At 45.3% G+C, this 22637-nt stretch overlaps 1 protein-coding gene and 1 pseudogene across 1 annotated transcript in view; one reads left to right on the top strand and one right to left on the bottom strand.

Annotated features, from left to right (window-relative positions):
* Positions 1-294: 294 nt before the first annotated feature.
* Positions 295-22637, bottom strand: part of LOC139391694 (ubiquitin carboxyl-terminal hydrolase MINDY-3-like) — a 38598-nt gene continuing 16255 nt past the window's right edge. Inside the window, exons 11-15 of the mRNA XM_071139167.1 lie at positions 14557-14629; positions 9418-9493; positions 2502-2589; positions 1624-1695; positions 295-1305 (exon numbers count right to left, since the gene is read on the bottom strand). Of these exons, the coding sequence (XP_070995268.1) occupies positions 1156-1305; positions 1624-1695; positions 2502-2589; positions 9418-9493; positions 14557-14629 (459 nt within the window). The 3' untranslated portion in view covers positions 295-1155. The remainder of the gene's footprint in view (positions 1306-1623; positions 1696-2501; positions 2590-9417; positions 9494-14556; positions 14630-22637) is intronic.
* Positions 12911-13796, top strand: LOC139405839 (histone H2A-like; annotated as a pseudogene).

Raw genomic sequence — 22637 nt, 5'->3', positions numbered from 1 at the left:
GTTCTCTCTATCTCCCAGACTCATCCAAAAAACACAGAGATATCCCCTTTCCAATAACAGACATACACCACAGACTGAGACATGCAAGCACATACATACAGGCCATGTTCGAGAGCATTCTGTTGAAATCAATGATGAATTGTGGGTAAATTGTGACTGACTGATCTACAAACAATAATGAGTAGTTACTTATGATGCAAGTAGACGGATGGTTAGGTGAGACTACGATGCAAGGTGATGTGTAGATTAGTCAGTCGGCAGTCGCCTGCAACATCGAACAAGCCCACACACAAGTGAAGAAAAATGGGTTTATTAGTTTGGGGGGGGCAATAAATACATGAATACCAGATCACTTCCTGTGTTGGTATGAAGAGAGAAGTCACTCGAAGTGTAAAACCAGCCAAAGGTTCTACTCCCAGGTCAAACCACTAAACAGGAGGAATTTCCTTATATCGCTGCTGTGATTGGTCCCTTTATGCTGTAAACACCAGGGTGTGTGTATGTGTGTGCGTTACCCTTTTACTCTAATCTCCTGTGAAAACCCTTGAGGCTAGCTTCCCAGCCCCAGATTTAGACTGCTCCTGGACTATTTCAATGGAGATAATGCAGTAAACCTAATCTGGGTCAGGGATACCCTGCCTCAGTACTAAGAGGTCAAACTAACTTAGCTGTAGTTAGAATAGGAGTGTGTGTGTGTGTGTGTGTGTGCACGCGCGTCTTGGAAAAAGCTTTGGTTGTTTCTCTTTAACAGTCAGACAGCTGGGTGGTACAGAAGCATTGATCCAGTCAGTCAGTTACAGGTTTACATTCCAACGAGGTCAGCTATCTCCTTTATATGTAGTTCTTATTAGGTGAATATATCCCAGAGTATAAAACAGAGTCATCTATAGAGTGATAAGTCATTCAGCTTTTTACAACAAACCAAAAACATCCTGTGACTTAATTTACAGTCATGTAAAACACAACAGAGTTAACAGTAAACAATTGTGTCTGTATGTCAAGTGTGTGTAGTGGCGTTCTGTGTGTGTTTTTCTCCTGCCCAGGACAGTGAGCAAATTCCTGTGTGTGCAACAGTGTACATGCACTGTGTCTCTCAGTCTTTGTGGCCTTCTTTCCTTTAGAGATCAGTCAGTCCTCTACGACCCTAGCAGCGAGTTAGTTAAGTGAAGGGGAGCGGTCAGTATTCCACAGCAGTTCTATGTAGGGCCACTTGGTCTGGAGGCAGCGCTTCACTGGAGTGTCATCTGTCCTCACCATGGGGTCCTCAAAGCCCAGGACCAGGGCTGAACCCTGCACATACTCCACCTGACAAAGAGAAACACACACACAGTAAGTATGCACACACACATTACATTCTCATTCTTACCCCCCTTTTGACCTCCCTTTCTGTAGCAACCAGTGATCCGGGTCAACAGCATCAATGTAACAGTATAGCTTCCGTCCCTCTTCGCCCCAACCTGGGCTCGAACCAGGGACCTCTGCACACATCAACAACAGCCACCCTCAAAGCATCGTTACCCATTGCTCCACAAAAGCCGCGGCCCTTGCAGAGCAAGGGGAACAACTACTTCAGGTCTCAGAGCGAGTGACGTCACCCGATTGAACCGGTTACATATATCTTACCCTCTCGTTGTGGTTGGACTGTTTCAGGCCATTGTAGTGGTAGACAGGGAAGGAGTCTGGGATTCCAGTATCCTGTAAACACAATATATAAACCAGTTAACAATCATCCCTGGGGTGTGTGTGTCGATAACTCTGCTCTGGAAGATGTGGGTATATCGGAACCCACAGTTTGACTAGAGAACATTCTCTAACCCACAGACAATTCAGCATACTTTAGCCTGAAACCCATAACCCACGTATGTGTGTGTGAATGCGCGTGTGTGTGTTTACGCATGTGAAACCCTAACCCCAATCCCACAGAACAGCCTATATTAGAAACCAGTCAATAACGACACAGGCCCAAACACTTTGTTGGGACGTTCCAGAATGCTAATAGACTGTGTGAGTGTGTTTATGTGAAACCATAACCTCAGTCTGTGTGTGTGTGTGTGTGTGTGTGTGTGTGTGTGTGTGTCTCCAGTTGGCTAATGGCAGTATAATTTATTTGTGGCCGAGGGCCATTCCTCTGGTGAGTCCCCGAAGCCCTGATCACTTTAACACACTTCCCGCTCCTCTCTCTTTGTCCCCACCTCCCTTCCCACCTCTTTCTCTTTGCCTCTCGCTCTCCCTCTCTTCAGCCATGGTTCCCTGCCACTGAGACCCTGTCTGAGCAGGGGTTTGTGTAAACATATATTTAAACATTTCGGTCACCATTGCATTGCTGTAAAAGATTTGATTCAACAAATTCATATCCATCGTCAGCCACAAACCACTAACAAAACGGAAGCGCTCATGTACGTACATGCATACGCCAAAGATATTTCTTGTTTAGCGGTCTTCGCAGTTTGTTTTATGGATATTGCTGCAGCTTTGAAGTATCTCAGCTCCTCTTCAGTTACCTGATCAGGGAAGAACTCCAGGAGGAACGGAGCCAGCAGCACGATCCCCAAGCCCTCTGGATCCAACTTACTCTTCATCAGACTCACACTGGAGACGGAGCGAGGGAGAGAAAGAGAGGAAAGAGTTACGTTTGTCAAACATTTCAACATGATCTTATAGTCTAAGCACAGCAATGAGACATACCTCCAATTCTTCAGAAAATCTTAAAAATTGTCCCTGTTTTAAAGCAATGATAAAACTTGTGTCAGTTGGAGGGAGAGATGGGGGAATTAAGAAGGGACATTGGGTGAGAGCTGGAGAAAGGGTGGAGGTGAGGAGGGAAGGGGTGAGGGAGGGCGATGGGGTGCAGGTGAGGACAAGGGGTGCAAGTGAGGAGAGGCCAAAGGGGTGGAGAAGGGAGGGGTAGAGGTGAGGAGGAAGGGTGGAGCTGAGGAAGGAGGGGGTGCTGGTAGTGAGAAGGGCTGTCTGAGGTATAAATGTGTCATGTTCTGTGTAAAAGATTTGGTGTAAGAAAGCAAACACTGGAGAAATGTACGGTAACCCCGTCTGATGAGGAATTATGGTGTGTGTGTGTGTGTGTGTGTGTGTGATACTAAATATACCAGACATTCCTGTGTGTTAGAGCAGGAATATTATTCTTATTCCACAGTGATAAAACAGAGAAACATTTCCCTTTTAAGGCAGAAATAGAGTGTTACATGCCCAGACAGAGGCTGATAACCCAGTTAAGACTGTGTGTGTGGGTTTGTGTGTCATCTGATGTTGCAGTCAGAGAAATAATCCTCTGCATTGTCATTAACAGCAGACTCCTACATGTCCTCAGTGAAATCAACGTCCTGAGCAAATATCTAAATTGGCTTTTTACGAAGTTACCATACGACAGACAAGATATTCACCCTACACATCCTAATTGACAAACAAACAAAACAAAAGCAAAGTATTATTATGCTTTGTTGATTTCAAAAAAGCTTGACTCAATTTACCATGAGGGTCTGCTATAAACTGATAGAAAGCGGTGTTGGGGTAAAAAAAAATAATCCATGTACAGTCGTGGCCAAAAGTTTTGAGAACGACAAATATTAATTTCCAAAGTTTTCTGCTTCAGTGTCTATAGATATTTTTGTCAGCTGTTACTATGGAATACTGAAGTATAATTACAAGCATTTCATAAGTGTCAAAGGCTTTTATTGACAATTACATGAAGTTGATGCAAAGAGTCAATATTTGCAGTGTTGGCCCTTCTTTTTCAAGACCTCTGCAATCCACCCTGGCATGCTGTCAATTAACTTCTGGGCCACATCCTGACTGATGGCAGCCCATTCTTGCATAATCAATGCTTGGAGTTTGTCAGAATTTGTGGGTTTTTGTTAGTCCACCTACCTCTTGAGGATTGACCACAAGTTCTCAAATGGGATTAAGGTCTGGGGAGTTTCCTGGTCATGGACCCAAAATATCAATGTTTGGTCCCCCGAGCCACTTAGTTATCACTTTTGCCTTATGGCAAGGTGTTCCATCATGCTGGAAAAGGCATTGTTCATCACCAAACTGTTCCTGGATGGTTGGGAGAAGTTGCTCTCGGAGGATGTGTTGGTACCACTCTTTATTCATGGCTATGTTCTTACGCAGAATTGTGAGTGAGCCTACTCCCTTGCTGAGAAGCAACCCCACACATGGTCTCAGGAAGCTTTACTGTTGGCATGACACAGGACTGATGGTAGTGCTCACCTTGTCTTCTCCAGACAAGCTTTTTTCCGGATGCCCCAAACAATCGGAAAGGGGATTCATCAGAGAAAATGACTTTACCCCAGTCCTCAGCAGTCCAATCCCTGTACCTTTTGCAGAACATCAGTCTGTCCCTGATGTTTTTCCTGGAGAGAAGTGGCTTTTTTGCTGCCCTTCTTGACACAGTTAGGCGAAGACTTTTGGAGGATGGCCTCCAAAAGTCTTCGCCTAACGGTGCGTGCAGATGCACTCACACCTACCTGCTGCCATTCCTGAGCAAGCTCTGTACTGGTGGTGCCCCGATCCCGCAGCTGAATCAACTTTAGGAGACGGTCCTGGCGCTTGCTGGAATTTCCTGGGCACCATGAAGCCTTCTTCACAACAATTGAACCGCTCTCCTTGAAGTTCTTGATGATCCGATAAATGGTTGATGTAGGTGTAATCTTACTGGCAGCAATATCCTTGCCCGTGAAGCCCTTTTTGTGCAAAGCAATGATGAAGCCATGTGTTTCCTTGCAGGTAACCATGGTTGACAGAGGAAGAACAATGATTCGAAGCACCACACTCCTTTTGAAGCTTCCAGTCTGTTAATCGAACTCAATCAGCATGACGGAGTGATCTCCAGCCTTGTCCTCATCAACACTCACACCTGTGTTAACGAGAGAATCACGGACATGTCAGCTGGTCCTTTTGTGGCAGGGCTGAAATTCAGTGGAAATATTTTTTGGGGATTCAGTTCATTTGAATGAATTGCAATTCATCTGATCACTCCTCATAACATTCTGGAGTACAGTGGGGCAAAAAAGTATTTAGTCAGCCACCAATTGTGCAAGTTCTCCCACTTAAAAAGATGAGAGAGGCCTGTAATTTTCATCATAGGTACACTTCAACTATGACAGACAAAATGAGAAAAAGAAATCCAGAAAATCACATTGTAGGATTTTTTATGAATTTATTTGCAAATTATGGTGGAAAATAAGTATTTGGTCAATAACAAAAGTTTCTCAATACTTTGTTATATACCCTTTGTTGGCAATGACAGAGGTCAAACGTTTTCTGTAAGTCTTCACAAGGTTTTCACACACTGTTGCTGGTATTTTGGCCCATTCCTCCATGCAGATCTCCTCTAGAGCAGTGATGTTTTGGGGCTGTTGCTGGGCAACACAGACTTTCAACTCCCTCCAAAGATTTTCTATGGGGTTGAGATCTGGAGACTGGCTAGGCCACTCCAGGACCTTGAAATGCTTCTTACGAAGCCACTCCTTCGTTGCCCGGGCGGTGTGTTTGGGATCATTGTCATGCTGAAAGACCCAGCCACGTTTCATCTTCAATGCCCTTGCTGATGGAAGGAGGTTTTCACTCAAAATCTCACGATACATGGCCCCATTAATTATTTCCTTTACATGGATCAGTCATCCTGGTCCCTTTGCAGAAAAACAGCCCCAAAGCATGATGTTTCCACCCCCATGCTTCACAGTAGGTATGGTGTTCTTTGGATGCAACTCAGCATTCATTGTCCTCCAAACAAGACAAGTTGAGTTTTTACCAAAAAGTTATATTTTGGTTTCATTTGACCATATGACATTCTCCCAATCTTCTTCTGGATCATCCAAATGCTCTCTAGCAAACTTCAGACGGGCCTGGACATGTACTGGCTTAAGCAGGGGGACACGTCTGGCACTGCAGGATTTGAGTCCCTGGCGGCGTAGTGTGTTACTGATGGTAGGCTTTGTTACTTTGGTCCCAGCTCTCTGCAGGTCATTTACTAGGTCCCCCCCGTGTGGTTCTGGGATTTTTGCTCACCGTTCTTGTGATCATTTTGACCCCACGGGGTAAGATCTTGCGTGGAGCCCCAGATCGAGGGAGATTATCAGTGGTCTTGTATGTCTTCCATTTCCTAATAATTGCTCCCACAGTTGATTTCTTCAAACCAAGCTGCTTACCTATTGCAGATTCAGTCTTCCGAGCCTGGTGCAGGTCTACAATTTTGTTTCTGGTGTCCTTTGACAGCTCTTTGGTCTTGGCCATTGTGGAGTTTGGAGTGTGACTGTTTGAGGTTGTGGACAAATCAAATTAAATTTTATTTGTCACATACGAGTGTAGCGAAATGCTTGTGCTTCTAGTTCCGACAATGCAGTAATAACCAACAAGTAATCTAGCTAACAATTCCAAAACTACTACCTTATAGACACAAGTGTAAGGGGATAAAGAATATGTACATAAAGATATATGAATGAGTGATGGTACAGAGCGGCATAGGCAAGATACAGTAGATGGTATTGAGTGCAGTATATACATATGAGATAAGTATGTAAACAAAGTGGCATAGTTAAAGTGGCTAGTGATACATGTATTACATAAAGATGCAGTAGATGATATAGAGTACAGTATATATGTATACATATGAGATAAATAATGTAGGGTATTATATTATTAAGTAGCATTGTTTAAAGTCTTTAGGTCAGTTAGGATCACCACTTCATTTTAAGAATGTGAAATGTCAGAATAGTAGAGAGAATGCTTGATTTCAGATTATACTCCTTTCATCACATTCCCAGTGGGTCAGAAGTTTAAATACACTCAATTAGTATTTGGTAGCATTGCCTTTAAATTGTTTAACTTTGGTCAAAAGTTTCGGGTAGCCTTCCACAAGCTTCCCACAATAAGTTGGGTGAATTTTGGCCCATTCCTCCTGACAGAGCTGGTGTAACTGAGTCAGGTTTGTAGGCCTCCTTGCTCACACATCCTTTTTCAGTTCTGCCCACAAATTATCTATAGGTTTGAGGTCAAGGCTTTGTGATGGCCACTCCAATACCTCGACTTTGTTGTCCTTAAGCCATTTTGCCACAACTTTGGAAGTATGCTTGGGGTCATTGTCCATTTGGAAGACCCATTTGCGACCAAGCTTTAACTTCCTGACTGATGTCTTGAGATGTTGCTTCAATATATCCACATAATTTCCATTCCTCATGATGCCATCTATCTTGTGAAGTGCAACTGTCCCTCCTGCAGCAAAGCACCCCACAACATGATGCTCCACCCCCGTGCTTCACGGTTGGGATGGTGTTCTTCGTCTTGCAAGCATCCCCTTTTTCCTCCAAACATAACGATGGTCATTATGGCCAAACAGTTCCATTTTTGTTTCATCAGACCAGAGGACATTTCTCCAAAAAGTACGATCTTTGTCCCCATGTGCAGTTGCAAACCATAGTCTGGCTTTTTTATGGCGGTTTTGGAGTAGTGGCTTCTTCCTTGCTGAGCGGCCTTTTAGGTTATGTCAATATAGGACTCGTTTTACTGTGGATATAGATACTTTTGTACCAGTTTCCTCCAGCATCTTCACAGGGTTCTTTGCGGTTGTTCTGGGATTGATTTGCACTTTTCGCACCAAAGTACATTAATCTCTAGGAGACAGGATATTGACCTCATCCCGTCAGTAGAGGATGCCTGGTTATTCTTTAAAAGTGCTTTCCTCACCATCTTATATAAGCATGCCCCATTCAAAAATGTTTGAACCAGGAACAGATATAGCCCTTGGTTCTCTCCAGACCTGACTGCCCTTGACCAGCACTAAAACATCCTGTGGCGTACTGCATTAGCATTGAATAGTTCCCGCGATATGCACCTTTTCAGGAAACTTAGGAACCAATATACACAGGAAAGCAAAGGCTAAGGCTTCCACCTGGCTACCCCTACCCCGATCAACAGCTCTGCACCCCCCACATCCACTTGCCCAAGCCTCCCCATTTCTCCTTCACCCAAATCCAGATAGCTGATGTTCTGAGCTGCAAAATCTGGACCCCTACAAATCAGCTGGGCTAGACAATCTGGACCCTCACTTTCTAAAATTACCTGCCGAAATTGTTGCAACCCCTATTACTAGCCTGTTCAACCTCTCATATTATCTGAGATCCCCAAAGATTAGAAAGCTGCCGTGGTCATCCCCCTCTTCAAAACCCCAGACCATTATTCCTCCACCAAACTATAGTTGGTGCTATGCATTGGAGAAGGTAGCGTTCTCCTAGCATCCGCCAAACCCAGATTCGTTCTTTGGACTGCCAGATGGTGAAGTGTGATTAATCACTCCAGAAAACGCATTTCCACTGCTCCAGAGTCCAATGGCAGCGAGCTTTACACCACTCTAGCCGATGCTTGGCATTGCGCATGGTGATCTTACGCTTGTATGCGGCTGCTCGGCCATGAAAACCCACAGTTCTTGTGCCGACGTTGCTTCCAGAGGCAGTTTGGAACTCTGTAGTGAGTGTTGCAACCGAGGACAGATGATTTTTACACGCTATGCGCTTCAGCACTCGGCGGGCCTGTTCTGTGAACTTGTGTGGCCTACCACTTCACAGCTGAGCCGTTGTTGTTCCTAGTCATTTCTACTTCACAATAACAGCCCTTATAGTTGACCGGGGCAGCTCCAGCAGGGTAGAAATTTGACAAACTGACTTGTTGGAAAGGTGGCATCCTATGATGGTGCCACATTGAATGTTAAATGCCCATGTTAATTTAACTTTTGTTTATTATCTATTCCACTTGCTTTGGCAATGTAATCATGTTTCCCATGCCAATAAAGCCCTTTGAATTAAACTATTCCCCACTGTAAACCCTCAATTACTCCTGATGTTTAGTGTTTGTTTATGTGGTGAACTTGTGACACACATATCCTGATCAGTCATTTTAAACAAACACACACATTTACATACACACACTTATCCAGCTAGTTAGAAACATGGTTATAGATGAAAACCTGAAGGCAACATAGCTGTCGAAACGTTTGTTAAATGTATTGCATCGGAGGCACAGAGTGTGCGGCTTGTCTTTTCTAAGAAATATGGTTATAGTCAGCAAACTTTTCTGCCATTGTAACTTGAACTGGTCTGTCTTGTCCCCACAGTGTGAAAGCTGTCCAGGTTGGTGTGGTCAGGTCAGCTGATGACTGATCTAGGCTGACCTTAAGGCGGGGCTAACCCGAACCTGGTTTGAAGCAGCACATTAAAGTATTTCCTCTCAGTGTTCCTGCTAGCAGTTTAATGCACCCACCCCCCGCCATCATCCCCTGCCCTCTTTCTCGCTTCCTCTGGATGTTTAGTGTTCTCGCCCTCTGGTTCTGTCTGTGTTTTCTCTGCTCTTTACCCAACAGCAGTGAAACATTAGCTGAGGCGTCTGGACAAGAGCACACACGCTTACTAGTATTCAGGTTCTGAGACGAGGTCTAGTGCCTTCATCACCTCCTCCAACAGACAGTCTGGAATAAAGCCGTTATCTAGAGGGAGAGAAAGAGACAATATTGTTCAGAGAATTTTAGTCCAGACACAATAAGGAGACAGGCCTTAGACTCATCTGCAATTCTGTGTCTGTTTTCTGTCATTATCAAAGAGGGTGCCCCATTATCAGCAAGTCCCAGTGGCACTGAAACAGGACAGGCCTTCACGCAGACTGAACACACAGTTTACATTGTGCTAACAGAGGTACCTCATCACACACAAACACATATGTACACATGCAAAAGCACGAATGCCGGCCTTGTCCTCTCCTCTGTCTAACCTACATTCCTCAGCTATGACTTCTCTACCTGAGAGAACCAGCTTTAAAACACTACCACGTGTGTACGCGCATGTCCTACCCGTCTACTTAAAATACTAACATATGATTGTGTGTGCGCGCCACGAGTACAGTATGTGTGTTGTACACACATACTGGGTAGGACTACAGCTGAATCATAGCTTTACTCTAAGTTTCAAATTCTGTGTGAAACACTAACGAAGTGGTGTGTTATTGCATGCATGGGAGACCTGTGTGTGTTTTATTGCATGCATGGGAGACCTGTGCGTGTGTGTGTTATTACGTGCATGGGAGACCAGTGTGTGTGTGCGTGTTATTGCGTGCATGGGAGACCTGTGTGTGTGTGTGTGTGTGTGTGTGTTATTGCGTGCATGGGAGACCTGTGTGTGTGTGTGGGAGACCTGTGTGTAAATTATTGCGTGCATATGGGATGTGTGTACACTCTGGCGCCTCTCTTCTATAACACAGTGAACTGGGCCGACTCTAGATGCGACACTGGCAGATTTATAGGGCTTTGACACTGCTCTCAGCTCTGCTGGTTCTAGTGTGTGTATAAACATCCATATGGCGTAAATGAAAAATCTCACGAAACAGCAGAAACACATCTCAGTGTAGACAGACCTATCAATTTCTATGTTTCTCCCTCTCTGGTCTGAACGGGTCAGTGTTTTTACTACATATTTGGTGTGGAGGCAACCAGAACAGACAAGACTACTCTCAGCTGGTGGCGCTCACTTTGTTAGAAACTTCAACACAAACAGGCGCACACAACCCCTCAGCCACGCCAAGAGGCATATTGTTCTTATAAACACGAAACGGAGGAATGTTGTTTACGCCGTCAGAAATTATTCCTGCTGGAACACACACACATATCAAAGACAGCGACAAACACACAAATGTGTCTGTGCAGGTTTGGTCCATGGGGTGGGTGTGTGTGTGTTATGACTACGGTGACCTTCAGCTGAACACACTCACACTCCAGCAACATGCATCACGCTCTCATTGTGTAGTGTGACAATCACACATGCCATGGGTAACTCAATCTCTCCATATATACTTTTGTGTGTGTATATATAATGTATGTGGACACCCCTTTAAATTGTGGATTCGGCTACTTCAGCCACACCCGTCGCTAATAGGTGTATAAAATTGAGCACATAGCCATGCAATCTCCATAAACAAACATTGGCAATAGAATGGCCTTACTGGAGAGCTCAGTGACTTTCAACGTGGCACTGTCATAGGATGCTACCAAGTCAGTTCGTCAAATTTCTGCCCTGCTAGAGCTGCCCGGGTCAACTGTAATTGCAGTTATTGTGAAAAGGAAAAGTCTAGGAGCAACAACGGCTCAGCTGCAAAGTGGCAGGCCACACAAGCTCCAGAACGGGACCACAGAGTGCTGTAGCGCACAAAAATTGTCTGTCCTCGGCTGCAACACTCACTACCGAGTTCCAAACTTCCTCTGGAAGCAAAGTCGGCAAAATAACTGTTCGTCGGGAGCTTCATGAAATGGGTTTCTATGGCCGAGCAGCAGCACACAAGCCTAAGATCACCATGCGCGATGCCAAGCATTGGCTGGAGTGGTGGCGGCGAGCTTTGCACTCTGGAGCAGAGGAAATTGGTTTTCTGGAGTGATGAATCACGCGTCACCATCTGTCAGTTCGACAGATTAATCTGGATTTGGCGGATGCCATGAGATCGCTACCTGCCCCAATGCATAGTGCCAACTGTACAGCTTGGTGGAGGAGGAATAATGGTCTGGGGCTGTTTTTTATGCTTCGGGCTTGGCCCTTAGTTCCAGTGTACAGAAATCTTAATGCTACAGCATACAATTATATTCCAACAGTTTGGGGACGGCCCTTTCCTCTTTCAACGTACCCGTGCACAAAGCAATGTCCATACAGAAATGGTTTGTCGAGAACTTGACTGGAGATATCCCTGTAGCACTGTGGGGACTGTGCTTTGGGAAAGTGGGTGGGGTCATATCCTGCCTGGATGGCCATGTCTGGGGGTATCGTCGGAAGGGGTCAGAGTCTCTGACCCATCCCGTCTCAGCATCCAGTATTTATGCTGCAATAGTGTGTGTCTGGGGGCTATGGACAGTTTGTTATATCTGGAGTATTTCTCCTGTCCTGTATGAATTTACGTATGCTCCCTCTAACAAAACACGCTCTCTCTCTCTCTACCTCCAACAAACTCTCTCCCAGAGGACTTGAGCCCTGGGACCTTGCCTCAGGACTACCTAGCCTGATGACTCCTGGCTGTCCCCAGTCCATATGGTCTTGCTGCTGCTCCAGTTTCAACTGTTCTGCTTGCGGCTATGGAACCCTGACCTGTTCACCAGATGTGCTTCCCTGTACCGGAACTGCTTCCTTGTACCGGAACTGCTATTTTCAACTCTCTACCACACCTGCTGCCTCGACCTCAATGATCAGCTATGAAAAGCCAACTTACATTTACTCCTGAGGTGCGGATCTGTTGCACCCTCTACAACCACTGTGACGATGATGATGATGGATGATGATTATTATAATTATCACGATTCCCTGCTGGTCATCTATGAGCGTTTGAATATCTTGGTCATGTTCTGTTATAATCTCTACCCGGCACAGCCAGAAGAGGAGTGGCCACCCCTCAGAGCCTGGTTCTTCTATAGGTTTCTTCCTAGGTTCCTGGCTTTCTAGGGAGTTTTTCCCTAGCCACTGTGCTTCTACGTTGCTTCCCGTTTGGGGTTTTAGGCTGGGTTTCTGTATAGCACTTTGTGACATCGGCTGAACTAAATTTGATTGATTGCAAGAGCCCTGACCTCAACCCCATCAAACACCTCTGGGATATATTGTAATGCCGACTGCAAGCCAGGCCTAATCACACATCAGTGCCCTTCCTCACTAATGCTTGTGGCTAAATGTAAGCAAGATCCCACAGAAATGTTCCAACATCTAGTGGAACGCCTTCCCAGAAGAGTGGAGGCTGTTATAGCAGCAAAGAGGGGACCAACTTCATTAATGCCCATGATTTTGAAATGAGACGTTCGACGAGCAGGTGTCCACATACACTATATTATCAAAAGTATCCCCCCCCAATCGTTCATTCAGCTCACCTTCTTTCCACGACCAAAAGCAGAGAGTAGTTATTATAAAGCAGCGGGGCCTCAGAATCTGACATCCTCAGTGACTCAGTATAGGCTCAGTGACTCAGTAGAGGCTCAGAGTGTGAAGTAGTACTCTCCTATGTCCCTCCTTTCTCCAGCCAGGTCACCTGCGATACAAGTCAGCCTTCGACATCCATCCATGTCTATCTATTACCTTCAAGTAGGTTTCGGTTTTGCTAGGGTGTTGTGGACGGGGATGGCAGATAGTTGTAAGCATCTGCCTCGGATTCCAAAGGTTGCATGTTCGAATCCAGCAAGTTTGAATCTGCTTCGGAGTTAATGCCTGAACTTTAAACACCTCAGAATTGGACTCTCTCTGACATACTAAAGCAACCAATATGAGCGGAAGAGGCAAAACCGGAGGCAAGGCCAGGGCGAAGGCAAAGACATGTTCATCCCGTGCCAGGCTCCAGTTCCCCGTGGGCCGTGTGCACAGGCTGCTGCGCAAAGTCAGCGTGTGGGCACTGGCGCACCAGTCTACCTGGCCACCGTGCTCAAGTACCTAACTGCTGAGATCATGGAGTAGGCCGGCAACACCGGCTGTGACAAGAAGACTCGCATCATTCCTCGTAGCTGACCGTCCGAAATGACGAGGAGCTGAACAAACTGCTCGGCAGTGTGACCATCACTCAGGGTGGTGTGCTGCCCAACATCCAGGCAGTGCTGCTCCCCAAGAAGATAGAGAAGGCCGTCAAAGCCAAGTAAATACTACTACTGGAAGTTTGAATCCAGCGATAGAAAGTTGCTTTGGAGTTAATGCCTGAAGTTTAAAACGCTTCAAAATTTGACTTAGAATAACTTCTACATTTGATGCTTTAGAAACATGGATGAATGTCTAATTCTGACACGAGAGAGCTGGTTGCCCTTCTCTCTCCCATCACATAAAATATTATTCCTCTTTTTATCACTATCCTTGCCCTTTTCTTTGCCTTCCCGCCCCCGATCACCCCAAAAGGAGGAAGAAGAGGATGGGAGCAGGTTGACTCAGCTGTGGGGGGATTGGGGCAGGCGGGCGGGCTGACACACACACTAACCCCAAATCAACAACAGCAGAGATGAGACGAGAGAGGACCCCTGCTCAGAGGATGAGGAGAAGAGAGGATGAGAAAATAGGAGTCGGAGGTTATACAGGCACATGCTCTACCAGGAAGGAGAGAGGAGAAAAGATAACATGTCCAGGATATTGGTGTGTGTGTGAGAGAGACACACTATTAGGCGATATACCGTTTATACAGTATGTTGGGGCATTTCAAAATACAGATGGTATGATATTCAAAACCGATAAACCAGGGTCTGTGGGGGTGCGTGCTACACCACTGCTTAGAACTATAAGAAACCTAAGATGTGTCAAATTATATCCAGCTCAGGGCTCCAGCTATGCATTTGGTTTGCTAACTTGCTTGCTAAGTGTCAAGATCAAGCGTCTTGGTTACAGCAGAGACATTCAATCCCCTCCTGGATCAAGATCCCCGTTGCCTAAATTGTTGTGCGTTTCAATTTTAATATCGCACTTCCGGTAATATAGTATCCCACATTATGGTTCCTGAAACGGTATGAACATCTGGATACCGCCCAACCTTAGAGACTATCAGACTATCGTTGAACAGTATTACCTTCTGGGTCGAAGGTTTGGAAGACTCTCCTGGCCTGTTCAGATGGAGACTCAGGAGCCACCAGACACATCTCCTACAAAGACAAGAGAGGGACATCTGTCAGATATCTCAACATTATATTATAGTCTAAACACAGAAATTTGTCAGGCTTCCAAAGAAATCCAAAGAGAAAGACAGAGCGAGAGAGATGTGTAGACCGAAGCACACAGAGATCACATAATAGGTCAAGAATTAAGATTAACACAACGGCTCTAAGGAATGCGTGCGTGTGTAAGCTAGCGTGTGAATGTAAGAGCTTACGTGCGTGCGGACTATCATAATCATCAGGCTATGTTGGGTTATTAGCTGATCTGCAGATAAAACCAGACATTATGTTTTCACTCAAAACACACATCAGCCAATCAGGCACTCACACAGAGAGTTATAGTTGTTTGTTTGCTGACTCAGAGGGTCGTTGCCGGGGGGGACTCGGAGGAGAAATAAGGAGAGACAGATTTCACAGAGATAGGACAGTGTGTGTGTGTGTGTGTGTGTGTGCTGGGGGGGGGGGGGGGGGTTTAGTTCCAATCTTTGGATTTATCAACCCCCTCACACTCCAAATTTGTACTCCCTTACCCAAGTTTCATAGTGAAATATGACAGTTGACAGGCTGGGAACCAAACTGCAAAACTCAAACACGCACAGTGGGTAGCATAGTATTAATGACACTTGCCGCATCCACTGAACTGGAGTATGTTTACTACAGTGGCGTTTTACACAAACACACTCGGCCCAAACACAAACACACTCAGCCAAGAGCAAATAAACTGAGCTCATCTCCCTGAGCCAGCCTTTATTAAAGTAGGAGTTCAGATGAGACGGTAGGTTATAGAGCATCACTGACATATTACCGTCCTCAGGGGTCACAAGAGTTGGGGAGAAAGATCTCAAGAGGAGAAGACTCCCAGCTGGTAGGGAGGAGTGCACACACACTTCTCCCTGTCAGAGCAGCTGGTGTACAGAATGGTTAGATTTGTTAGTTTAAGTATCTCTATAAATCAAGCCGTACATTCTTCATCTCGATAGACAGACATGGAGTCAGACGTGTGTTAAGGGTTAATGAATGGTCAGAGGGTTAACGTCCCTTACAGTTTACATGAGCATAATTTACTGGAGGAGGCTACTAAAGGGAGTGCATGTGTGTGACATACAGTATAACCCAGTTATAGAGATGGGGTTAACTCATATACTCTCCTCTAGCAGTAAGGGTTAAGATTCAGGAAGAGTTATAACTGTAGGTGATAACAGCGCTGGAACCTTGTAGAAACAGGAGATAGTCCCAGTCAACATTCAAGTAATCTTGAATTCCCTCGACCATGCCCACAAATTGCAGAAAACAAACAGTCTCTATTTCACCCCCATTGTAAAGAGGCAACTTCATCGATTTTGTTCTACAGAAATAACAGAACATGCTGAAAACTGCTGTGTTGTTGAATGTACATGTAGACAGGTCCAAAAAATCACAACCTACGGCTCGCAATGCTGCCATGTAGGAAAATAAAGCCTTTTTCATAATAATCAGATCTTAAGTCTCCTTAGAGACAGTAAACATACTGTCATCTACAGACAAGGCAACGTCTCATTACCTGAAGCCTGCACACACACACACACGATGAGCTCAGATACAATCACGCAATACACTTTAACAAAACATGTCTATGTACAGGTAACTGCCAAAATAAAGGAAACAAAAACATAGAGTCTTAATAGGGTGTGGGTCATACACAAGTTAATGCACATTGGCATAGACTCTACAAGTGTCTAACTTCATTGGAGGGATCCGACACCATTTTTCCATGAGACATTCCATCATTTGATGATTTGGTGATGGTGGTGGAAAAAGCTGTCTCAGGCACCGCTCTAGAATATTCCAGAAGTGTTCAATTGGGTTGAGATCTGGTGACACACACAGGGTTGCAAAGGGTCTGAAACTTTGAAGTACATTTGGGAAGTTAAGCCCTGGAATTAGTGGAATTTTGCTTAAATTCATTTAAAAAAAAGATAGCTTATAACAGTGAACCTAATTGAGGAGTGTTAATTCACTTATTTCCATACATGTTTCATTTTAAAACATTTATTTTACAAAGGAGTTGTTTAATCTACCTTCTTAACTATTTATCTGTACATGGAATTGCATTTGCTTTTTTTCTTTACAGGAAATGCCACAAGCACTATCTGATGTGTGGAGACATTTCACTGCAGCTAATGTATAAGGACAAGCTGTGTACATTTGCAAATACTGTGCCAAATCATATGTGAAGAATGCAACAAAGATGCAGAATCATCTGGCCAAGTGCATAAAGTTCCATCAGCGCTCACAACAAGCAACCTCTGACAAAAGTCCCTCTACCTCTATTCGAGGTGAAAATTATGAATCAGACACCTTATTGATAGCAACAGCTCATGGTCATCCTGGAATCAGAAGTTTTTGACTCAACGGAGGAACGCAGTCAGAGAAATGCTGATGAATGTCTTGCTCAAGCTGTATGTGCAACTGGTTCATCTCTGATGCTCACAGGCAATGTGTATTGGAAGAGATTTCTGAATGTTCTTTGCCCAACATACACCATTCCAACCAGACATGCTTTATCTACTCATTTGCTGGATGCAGAGTTCAAGTGAAGGTCAAGCAAATCATAGAGAAAGCAGACTATTGCAATCATCTCTGATGGGTGGTCGAATGTTCACAGGCAAGGAATAATTAACTACATCTCCACCCCTCAACCAGTATTCTACAAGAGCACAGACACATTGGTCTCTACATTGTAGATGAGCTGAAGGCAGTCAGATGACCTTGGACCTCATGCATTGAATCTGCTCATCAAGGACATCATGGCACTGAAAACAATGGCTATACTCTACAAGAGAGCCAAGGAAATTATTAGGCATGTGAAGGGGCATCAAGTTATAGCAGCAATCTACCTCACCAAGCAAAGTGAGAAGACCGACCGACCAACCAGTGCTCCCGCACATTGGCTAACCGGGCTATCTGCATTGTGTCTCACCCACCAACCCCTCTTTTAAGCTACTGCTACTCTCTGTTAATCATATGTGCATAGTCACTTTAACCATATCTACATGTACATACTACCTCAATCAGCCTGACTAACCGGTGTCTGTATGTAGCCTCGCTACTTTTATAGCCTGTTTTTTACTGTTGTTTTTATTTCTTTACCTACCTATTGTTCACCTAATACCTTTTTTGCACTATTGGTTAGAGCCTGTAAGTAAGCATTTCACTGTAAGGTCTACACCTGTTGTATTCGGCGCACGTGACAAATAAACTTTGATTTGATTTGAATAAGAACACCACATTGAAGGTGCCCAACAACACCCGTTGGGGGTGGTGTTGTCATCACATTTGACTGTCCCCTGGAGGGGAAGGAGTCAATCCAAGAAATGGCCATATCACAGTCTGTTGATATGGACAACCTCATCAAGAGGATCCTCCTGGATGAAGTATTTTGGGAGAGAGTGGTAAGCAGCCTGACAATGCCATCTTGTCTGATGTTCAGAATCTGCTTGCAGATGTAAGATAAGAAATCTGTACTTCACTGTTGCTCCAAGCAGAGGAAACTGCAGTTCAGAAAAGCATTAAAAAGCGTGAAGACTTCTGCCTGAGGCCCATACACACCGCAGCATACATGTTGGACCCCAAGTGTGCTGGCAAGAGCATCCTATCTGATGCTGAGATCAACAAGACCTATGGTGTCATCACTACCGTGTCTCGCCACCTTGGCCTGGATGAAGGCAAGGTTGTTGGCAGTCTGGCGAAGTACACTTCCAAGCAAGGGCATTGGATGGAGATGCAATACGGCAGTCGTGCAAACATATCTCATCAGCCACCTGGTGGAAGGGACTGTGGATCCGAGGCTCTTTCTCCTGTTGCCTCCATTATCCTCAAAATCCCACCAACATTAGCCATCTCAGAGCGCAACTGGTCCTTGTTTGGGAACACACATACCAAGGCACACAACAGGCTGACCAACACAAGGCAATTTGCCATCCAGGCAAATTTGAGGCTTTTTGAGCCTGACAACAAGGTTGGAAAGTGACAGTGAAGATGACGCCTCAGAGTCTGATGTTCAAGAGGTGGACACTGAGGAGGTCGTTTTGGGTAGCCTTCCACAAGCTTCCCACAATAAGTTGGGTGAATTTTGGCCCATTCCTCCTGACAAAGCTGGTGTAACTGAGTCAGGTTTGTAGGCCTCCTTGCTCACACAGACTTTTTCAGTTCTGCCCACAAATTCTCCATAGTAATAAGGTCAGGGCTTTGTGATGGCCACTCCAATACCTTGACTTTGTTGTCCTTAAGCACCTTTGCCACAACTTGTGGAAGTATGCTTGGGGTCATTGTCCATTTGGAAGACCCATTTGCGACCAAGCTTTAACTTCCTGACTGATGTCTTGAGATGTTGCTTCAATATATCCAGGTAATTTTCCTTCGTCACGACGCCATCTATTTTGTGAAGTGCACCAGTCCCTCCTGCAGCAAAGCACCCCCACAACATGATGCTGCCACCCCCGTGCTTCACGGTTGGGATGGTGTTCTTCGGCTTGCAAGCCTCCCCCTTTTTCCTCCAAACATAACGATGATCATTATGGCCAAACAGTTCTATTTTTGTTTCATTAGACCAGAGGACATTTCTCCAAAAAGTACGATCTTTGTCCCCATGTGCAGTTGCAAACCGAGAGCATCCTGTCGGGCTGCATTACCGCCTGGTACGGCAACTGCTCCGCCCACAACCGTAAGGCTCTCCAGAGGGTAGTGAGGTCTGCACAACTCATCACTGGGGGCAAACTACCTGCCCTCCAGGACACCTACACCACCCAATGTCACAGGAAGGCCATAAAGATCATCAAGGATAACAACCACCCGAGCCACTGCCTGTTCACCCCGCTATCATCCAGAAGTACAGGTGCAGGGAACGAGAGACTGAAAAACAGCTTCTATCTCAAGGCCATCAGACGGTTAAACAGCCACCACTAACATTGAGAGGCTGCTGCCAACACACTGACTCAACTCCAGCCACTTTAATAATGTGCCAGGTGCCCCTGGATGAACAATCCAAGGCCTACACAGCATTCCGGACGCCAATGGGCCTGTTCCAGTTCAAGGTCATGCCGTTTGGCCTTCATGGGGCCCCTGCAATTTTCCAGAGGCTGATGGACAAGGTCCTCCAGGACAGTGACGATTACTGTGCTGCTTACTTGGACGACGTGGTGATCTACAACCACTCCTGGGAGGAGCACATACAGCATCTTAGCAGAGTCCTATGGAAGATCCATGATGCAGGCTTCACGCTTAACCTCCTGCAGTGTGAGTGTGCGAAACAGGAGACAAAGTACCTGGGTTACCAGCTGGGTAAGGGTAAAGTTCGGCCTCAGGTGGACAAAGTGGAGTCCATCAGGAACAGCCCTCAACCCAGAACCAAGACACAGGTGAAGTCCTTCCTAGGTCTGGCAGGGTGGTACCGGAGATTAATTCCACAGTTTTCGACCATCAACTCCCTCTGACCAACCTCACTTCAAAAGGTGGCCAGCAACCCTGTGAAGTGGACTGAGGAATGCGAGGAAGCCTTCAGGAAACTGAAAAAACAACTGTGCTCATTCCCTGTTCTCCAGACCCCTGATTTTCAGAAGAGATTTCTCGTGCAGGTGGATGCTTCGGCTGTGGGAATTGGAGCTGTACTGGCCCAAGGAGAGCCAGGAGAAGAGCTTCCCGTGCTGTACCTGAGTCGGAAGCTGTTGCCCAGGGAAACCAGGTATTCTACAATTGAGAAGGAGTGCTTGGCTATAAAGTGGGCCCTAGATAGTCTCCGTTACTACCTTCTTGGGAGGGTATTTGACCTGCACACGGACCACAGAGCACTGACCTGGATCCAGACCATGAAGGACCGGAGTTCTCATGTGACCAGGTGGTATCTGGAGCTCCAGCCTTTCAGGTTCTGCCTTTTGTGTCCGTCACAGGGCAGGAAAAGAGAACGTCACGGCGGACTACCTATCAAGGCTCCCGAACCTGGTCGCTTCAGGAGAGGAGGAAGGTAATGTGACGTAGAAGTCCGTCACTGGCCGCGGGCAGCATTTGGTTCTTTAACGCACGCACACATTCATCACTCCTCCCTGCTCAGTTATAAGACAAGGTAACAATGTGGGTCGACACACAAGTTAACTTCTCTGTCTTAGTACATACATTTCACACTTGTTGTTGTAACTTTAATGTGTTACAGAGTTAATGTTTAAGTTTATTCTTTGAGCTGTATCTAAAGATATTTTTTTAGATTTATTTGCATATGTAATTGTATTGGGTTGTGTTGAATTACGCTTTTTGACTGCAAGTCCCAGAATGCCTTGCGAGAGGAATGAGTGATAACGCGCCAATTATGTGCAGGTGCGGGTGATTGTGGCTGACTTTCCAACAGCATCTTACCTGCATTGCTCTGTACCAAAACAATTGTTGTTAAATGTAACGTAAACAAGTATTCTTACTAAAATAAGCTTTCGTATCAAAACCGACGTCCCGAGTCATTACTAAGAAGTTTTAATCTAAAAGTTGGTGCCGAAACCCGGGATATGAGCTGCGACGAAGAAGTGGCTGAAATGGCTGAGGAGGAACGTCGGCATGAAGCAGAAAGAATGAGACGAAAGCGGGGTACCATTCGAGGCGCAACAACGCGGATTTTGAATCAGATTGACGTGGAAATATCCCAGTCAAATCCGGATACCGATCACTTGAGTACATTGTTGGAATTGCTATCCGCTAAGGAGGACAGCTTGTTTGAGCTCGATCGTGGAATTGAACAGTTAACGCCATTGGACGGATTGGAGGCAGAGATTGCATGCACGGAGGATTACAAAGAACGCATTATCATGCTGAAGAGCCGTGCACAAAGAGTGATAACGAAGAAACAGGACGTCAATCCACTACCAGCCTGGGTGAGTGACGCTAACTCAAACATATCACAGAGACAATCAATCAGTAAGGCTACCGAAGTTGATTATTGAGAAATTCTATGGAGATGTCAGTATGTGGCAGGAGTTTTGGAGCCAATATGAGACTGCTATTCACAACAATGATTCCCTGTGTAAAAAAGAGAAGTTTACCTATCTGAAAACATATCTCACTGGACCAGCTGCAAAGGCAGTAGCAGGACTGATGTTAACAGACAGTAACTATGATAATGCAATCACTCTACTCAAGAGCAGATTTGGAAGGAAAGATCTTGTGATTAGTGCTCATATGTCAAAGCTGCTGAATCTCACACCTGTGAAGAAATCCTCTGATCTAAATGCATTGAGGCAGCTATATGATGAATGTGAAATTCAGATTAGGAGCCTGGAATCACTGGGTGTAATGTCAGAAACCTATGGAAGCCTACTATTCCCAATCTTACTGCAGATGATTCCAGAGGACATAGCTCTTGACTATAGTCGTCAGAGGGGAGTAGATGATGAATGGAAAGTGTCTGAGATTATCAGTTTCCTACAGAAAGAGGTTCAGAGCAGGGAGAGAGCGCTACAAATGACAAGATCATACAACCAACAGAAAGAGAGCAAACCATGGAACAAGTCATGCTTCTCCAATGAAATGAAAACAAAAAGACCCAACATGCCCTCTGCTGCAGCACTGCATACAACCAGCCAGAAGGAACAACAAACGTGTCTATTTTGTGACAGTGCAGACCACAAATCAGAAAACTGCACTGACTACAATATTGCTACACGCAAAGAGAAACTAAAGAACATGGGAAGATGCTTTGTATGTTTAGGACAGAGACACATAGCAAAATTCTGTAAAGTCAAAGATGTGTCATGTGCAACATGTGGAAGCAGACATCACATTGCGGTTTGTACCAGTAAGAGGAGGGAGGTGCAACCCCCTACTGTTTCTGTAGATGCTGTTGTTTCCTCAGTTATTCCCCATTCAGTGAAGATGAAACCAGATAGACAGAACACTGTGTTGCTACAAACGGCAAAGGCATGGGTAGAAGGCCCATCGGGCAGGAAGATAGCTCGTTGCTTACTAGATGGAGGCAGTCAGA

This window comes from Oncorhynchus clarkii, chromosome 3, assembly GCF_045791955.1.
Source record: "Oncorhynchus clarkii lewisi isolate Uvic-CL-2024 chromosome 3, UVic_Ocla_1.0, whole genome shotgun sequence".
Taxonomy (NCBI): Eukaryota; Metazoa; Chordata; class Actinopteri; order Salmoniformes; family Salmonidae; genus Oncorhynchus; species Oncorhynchus clarkii.
Note: the sequence above shows the minus strand (reverse complement) of the source record. Positions and strands in the feature narration are given on the sequence as shown.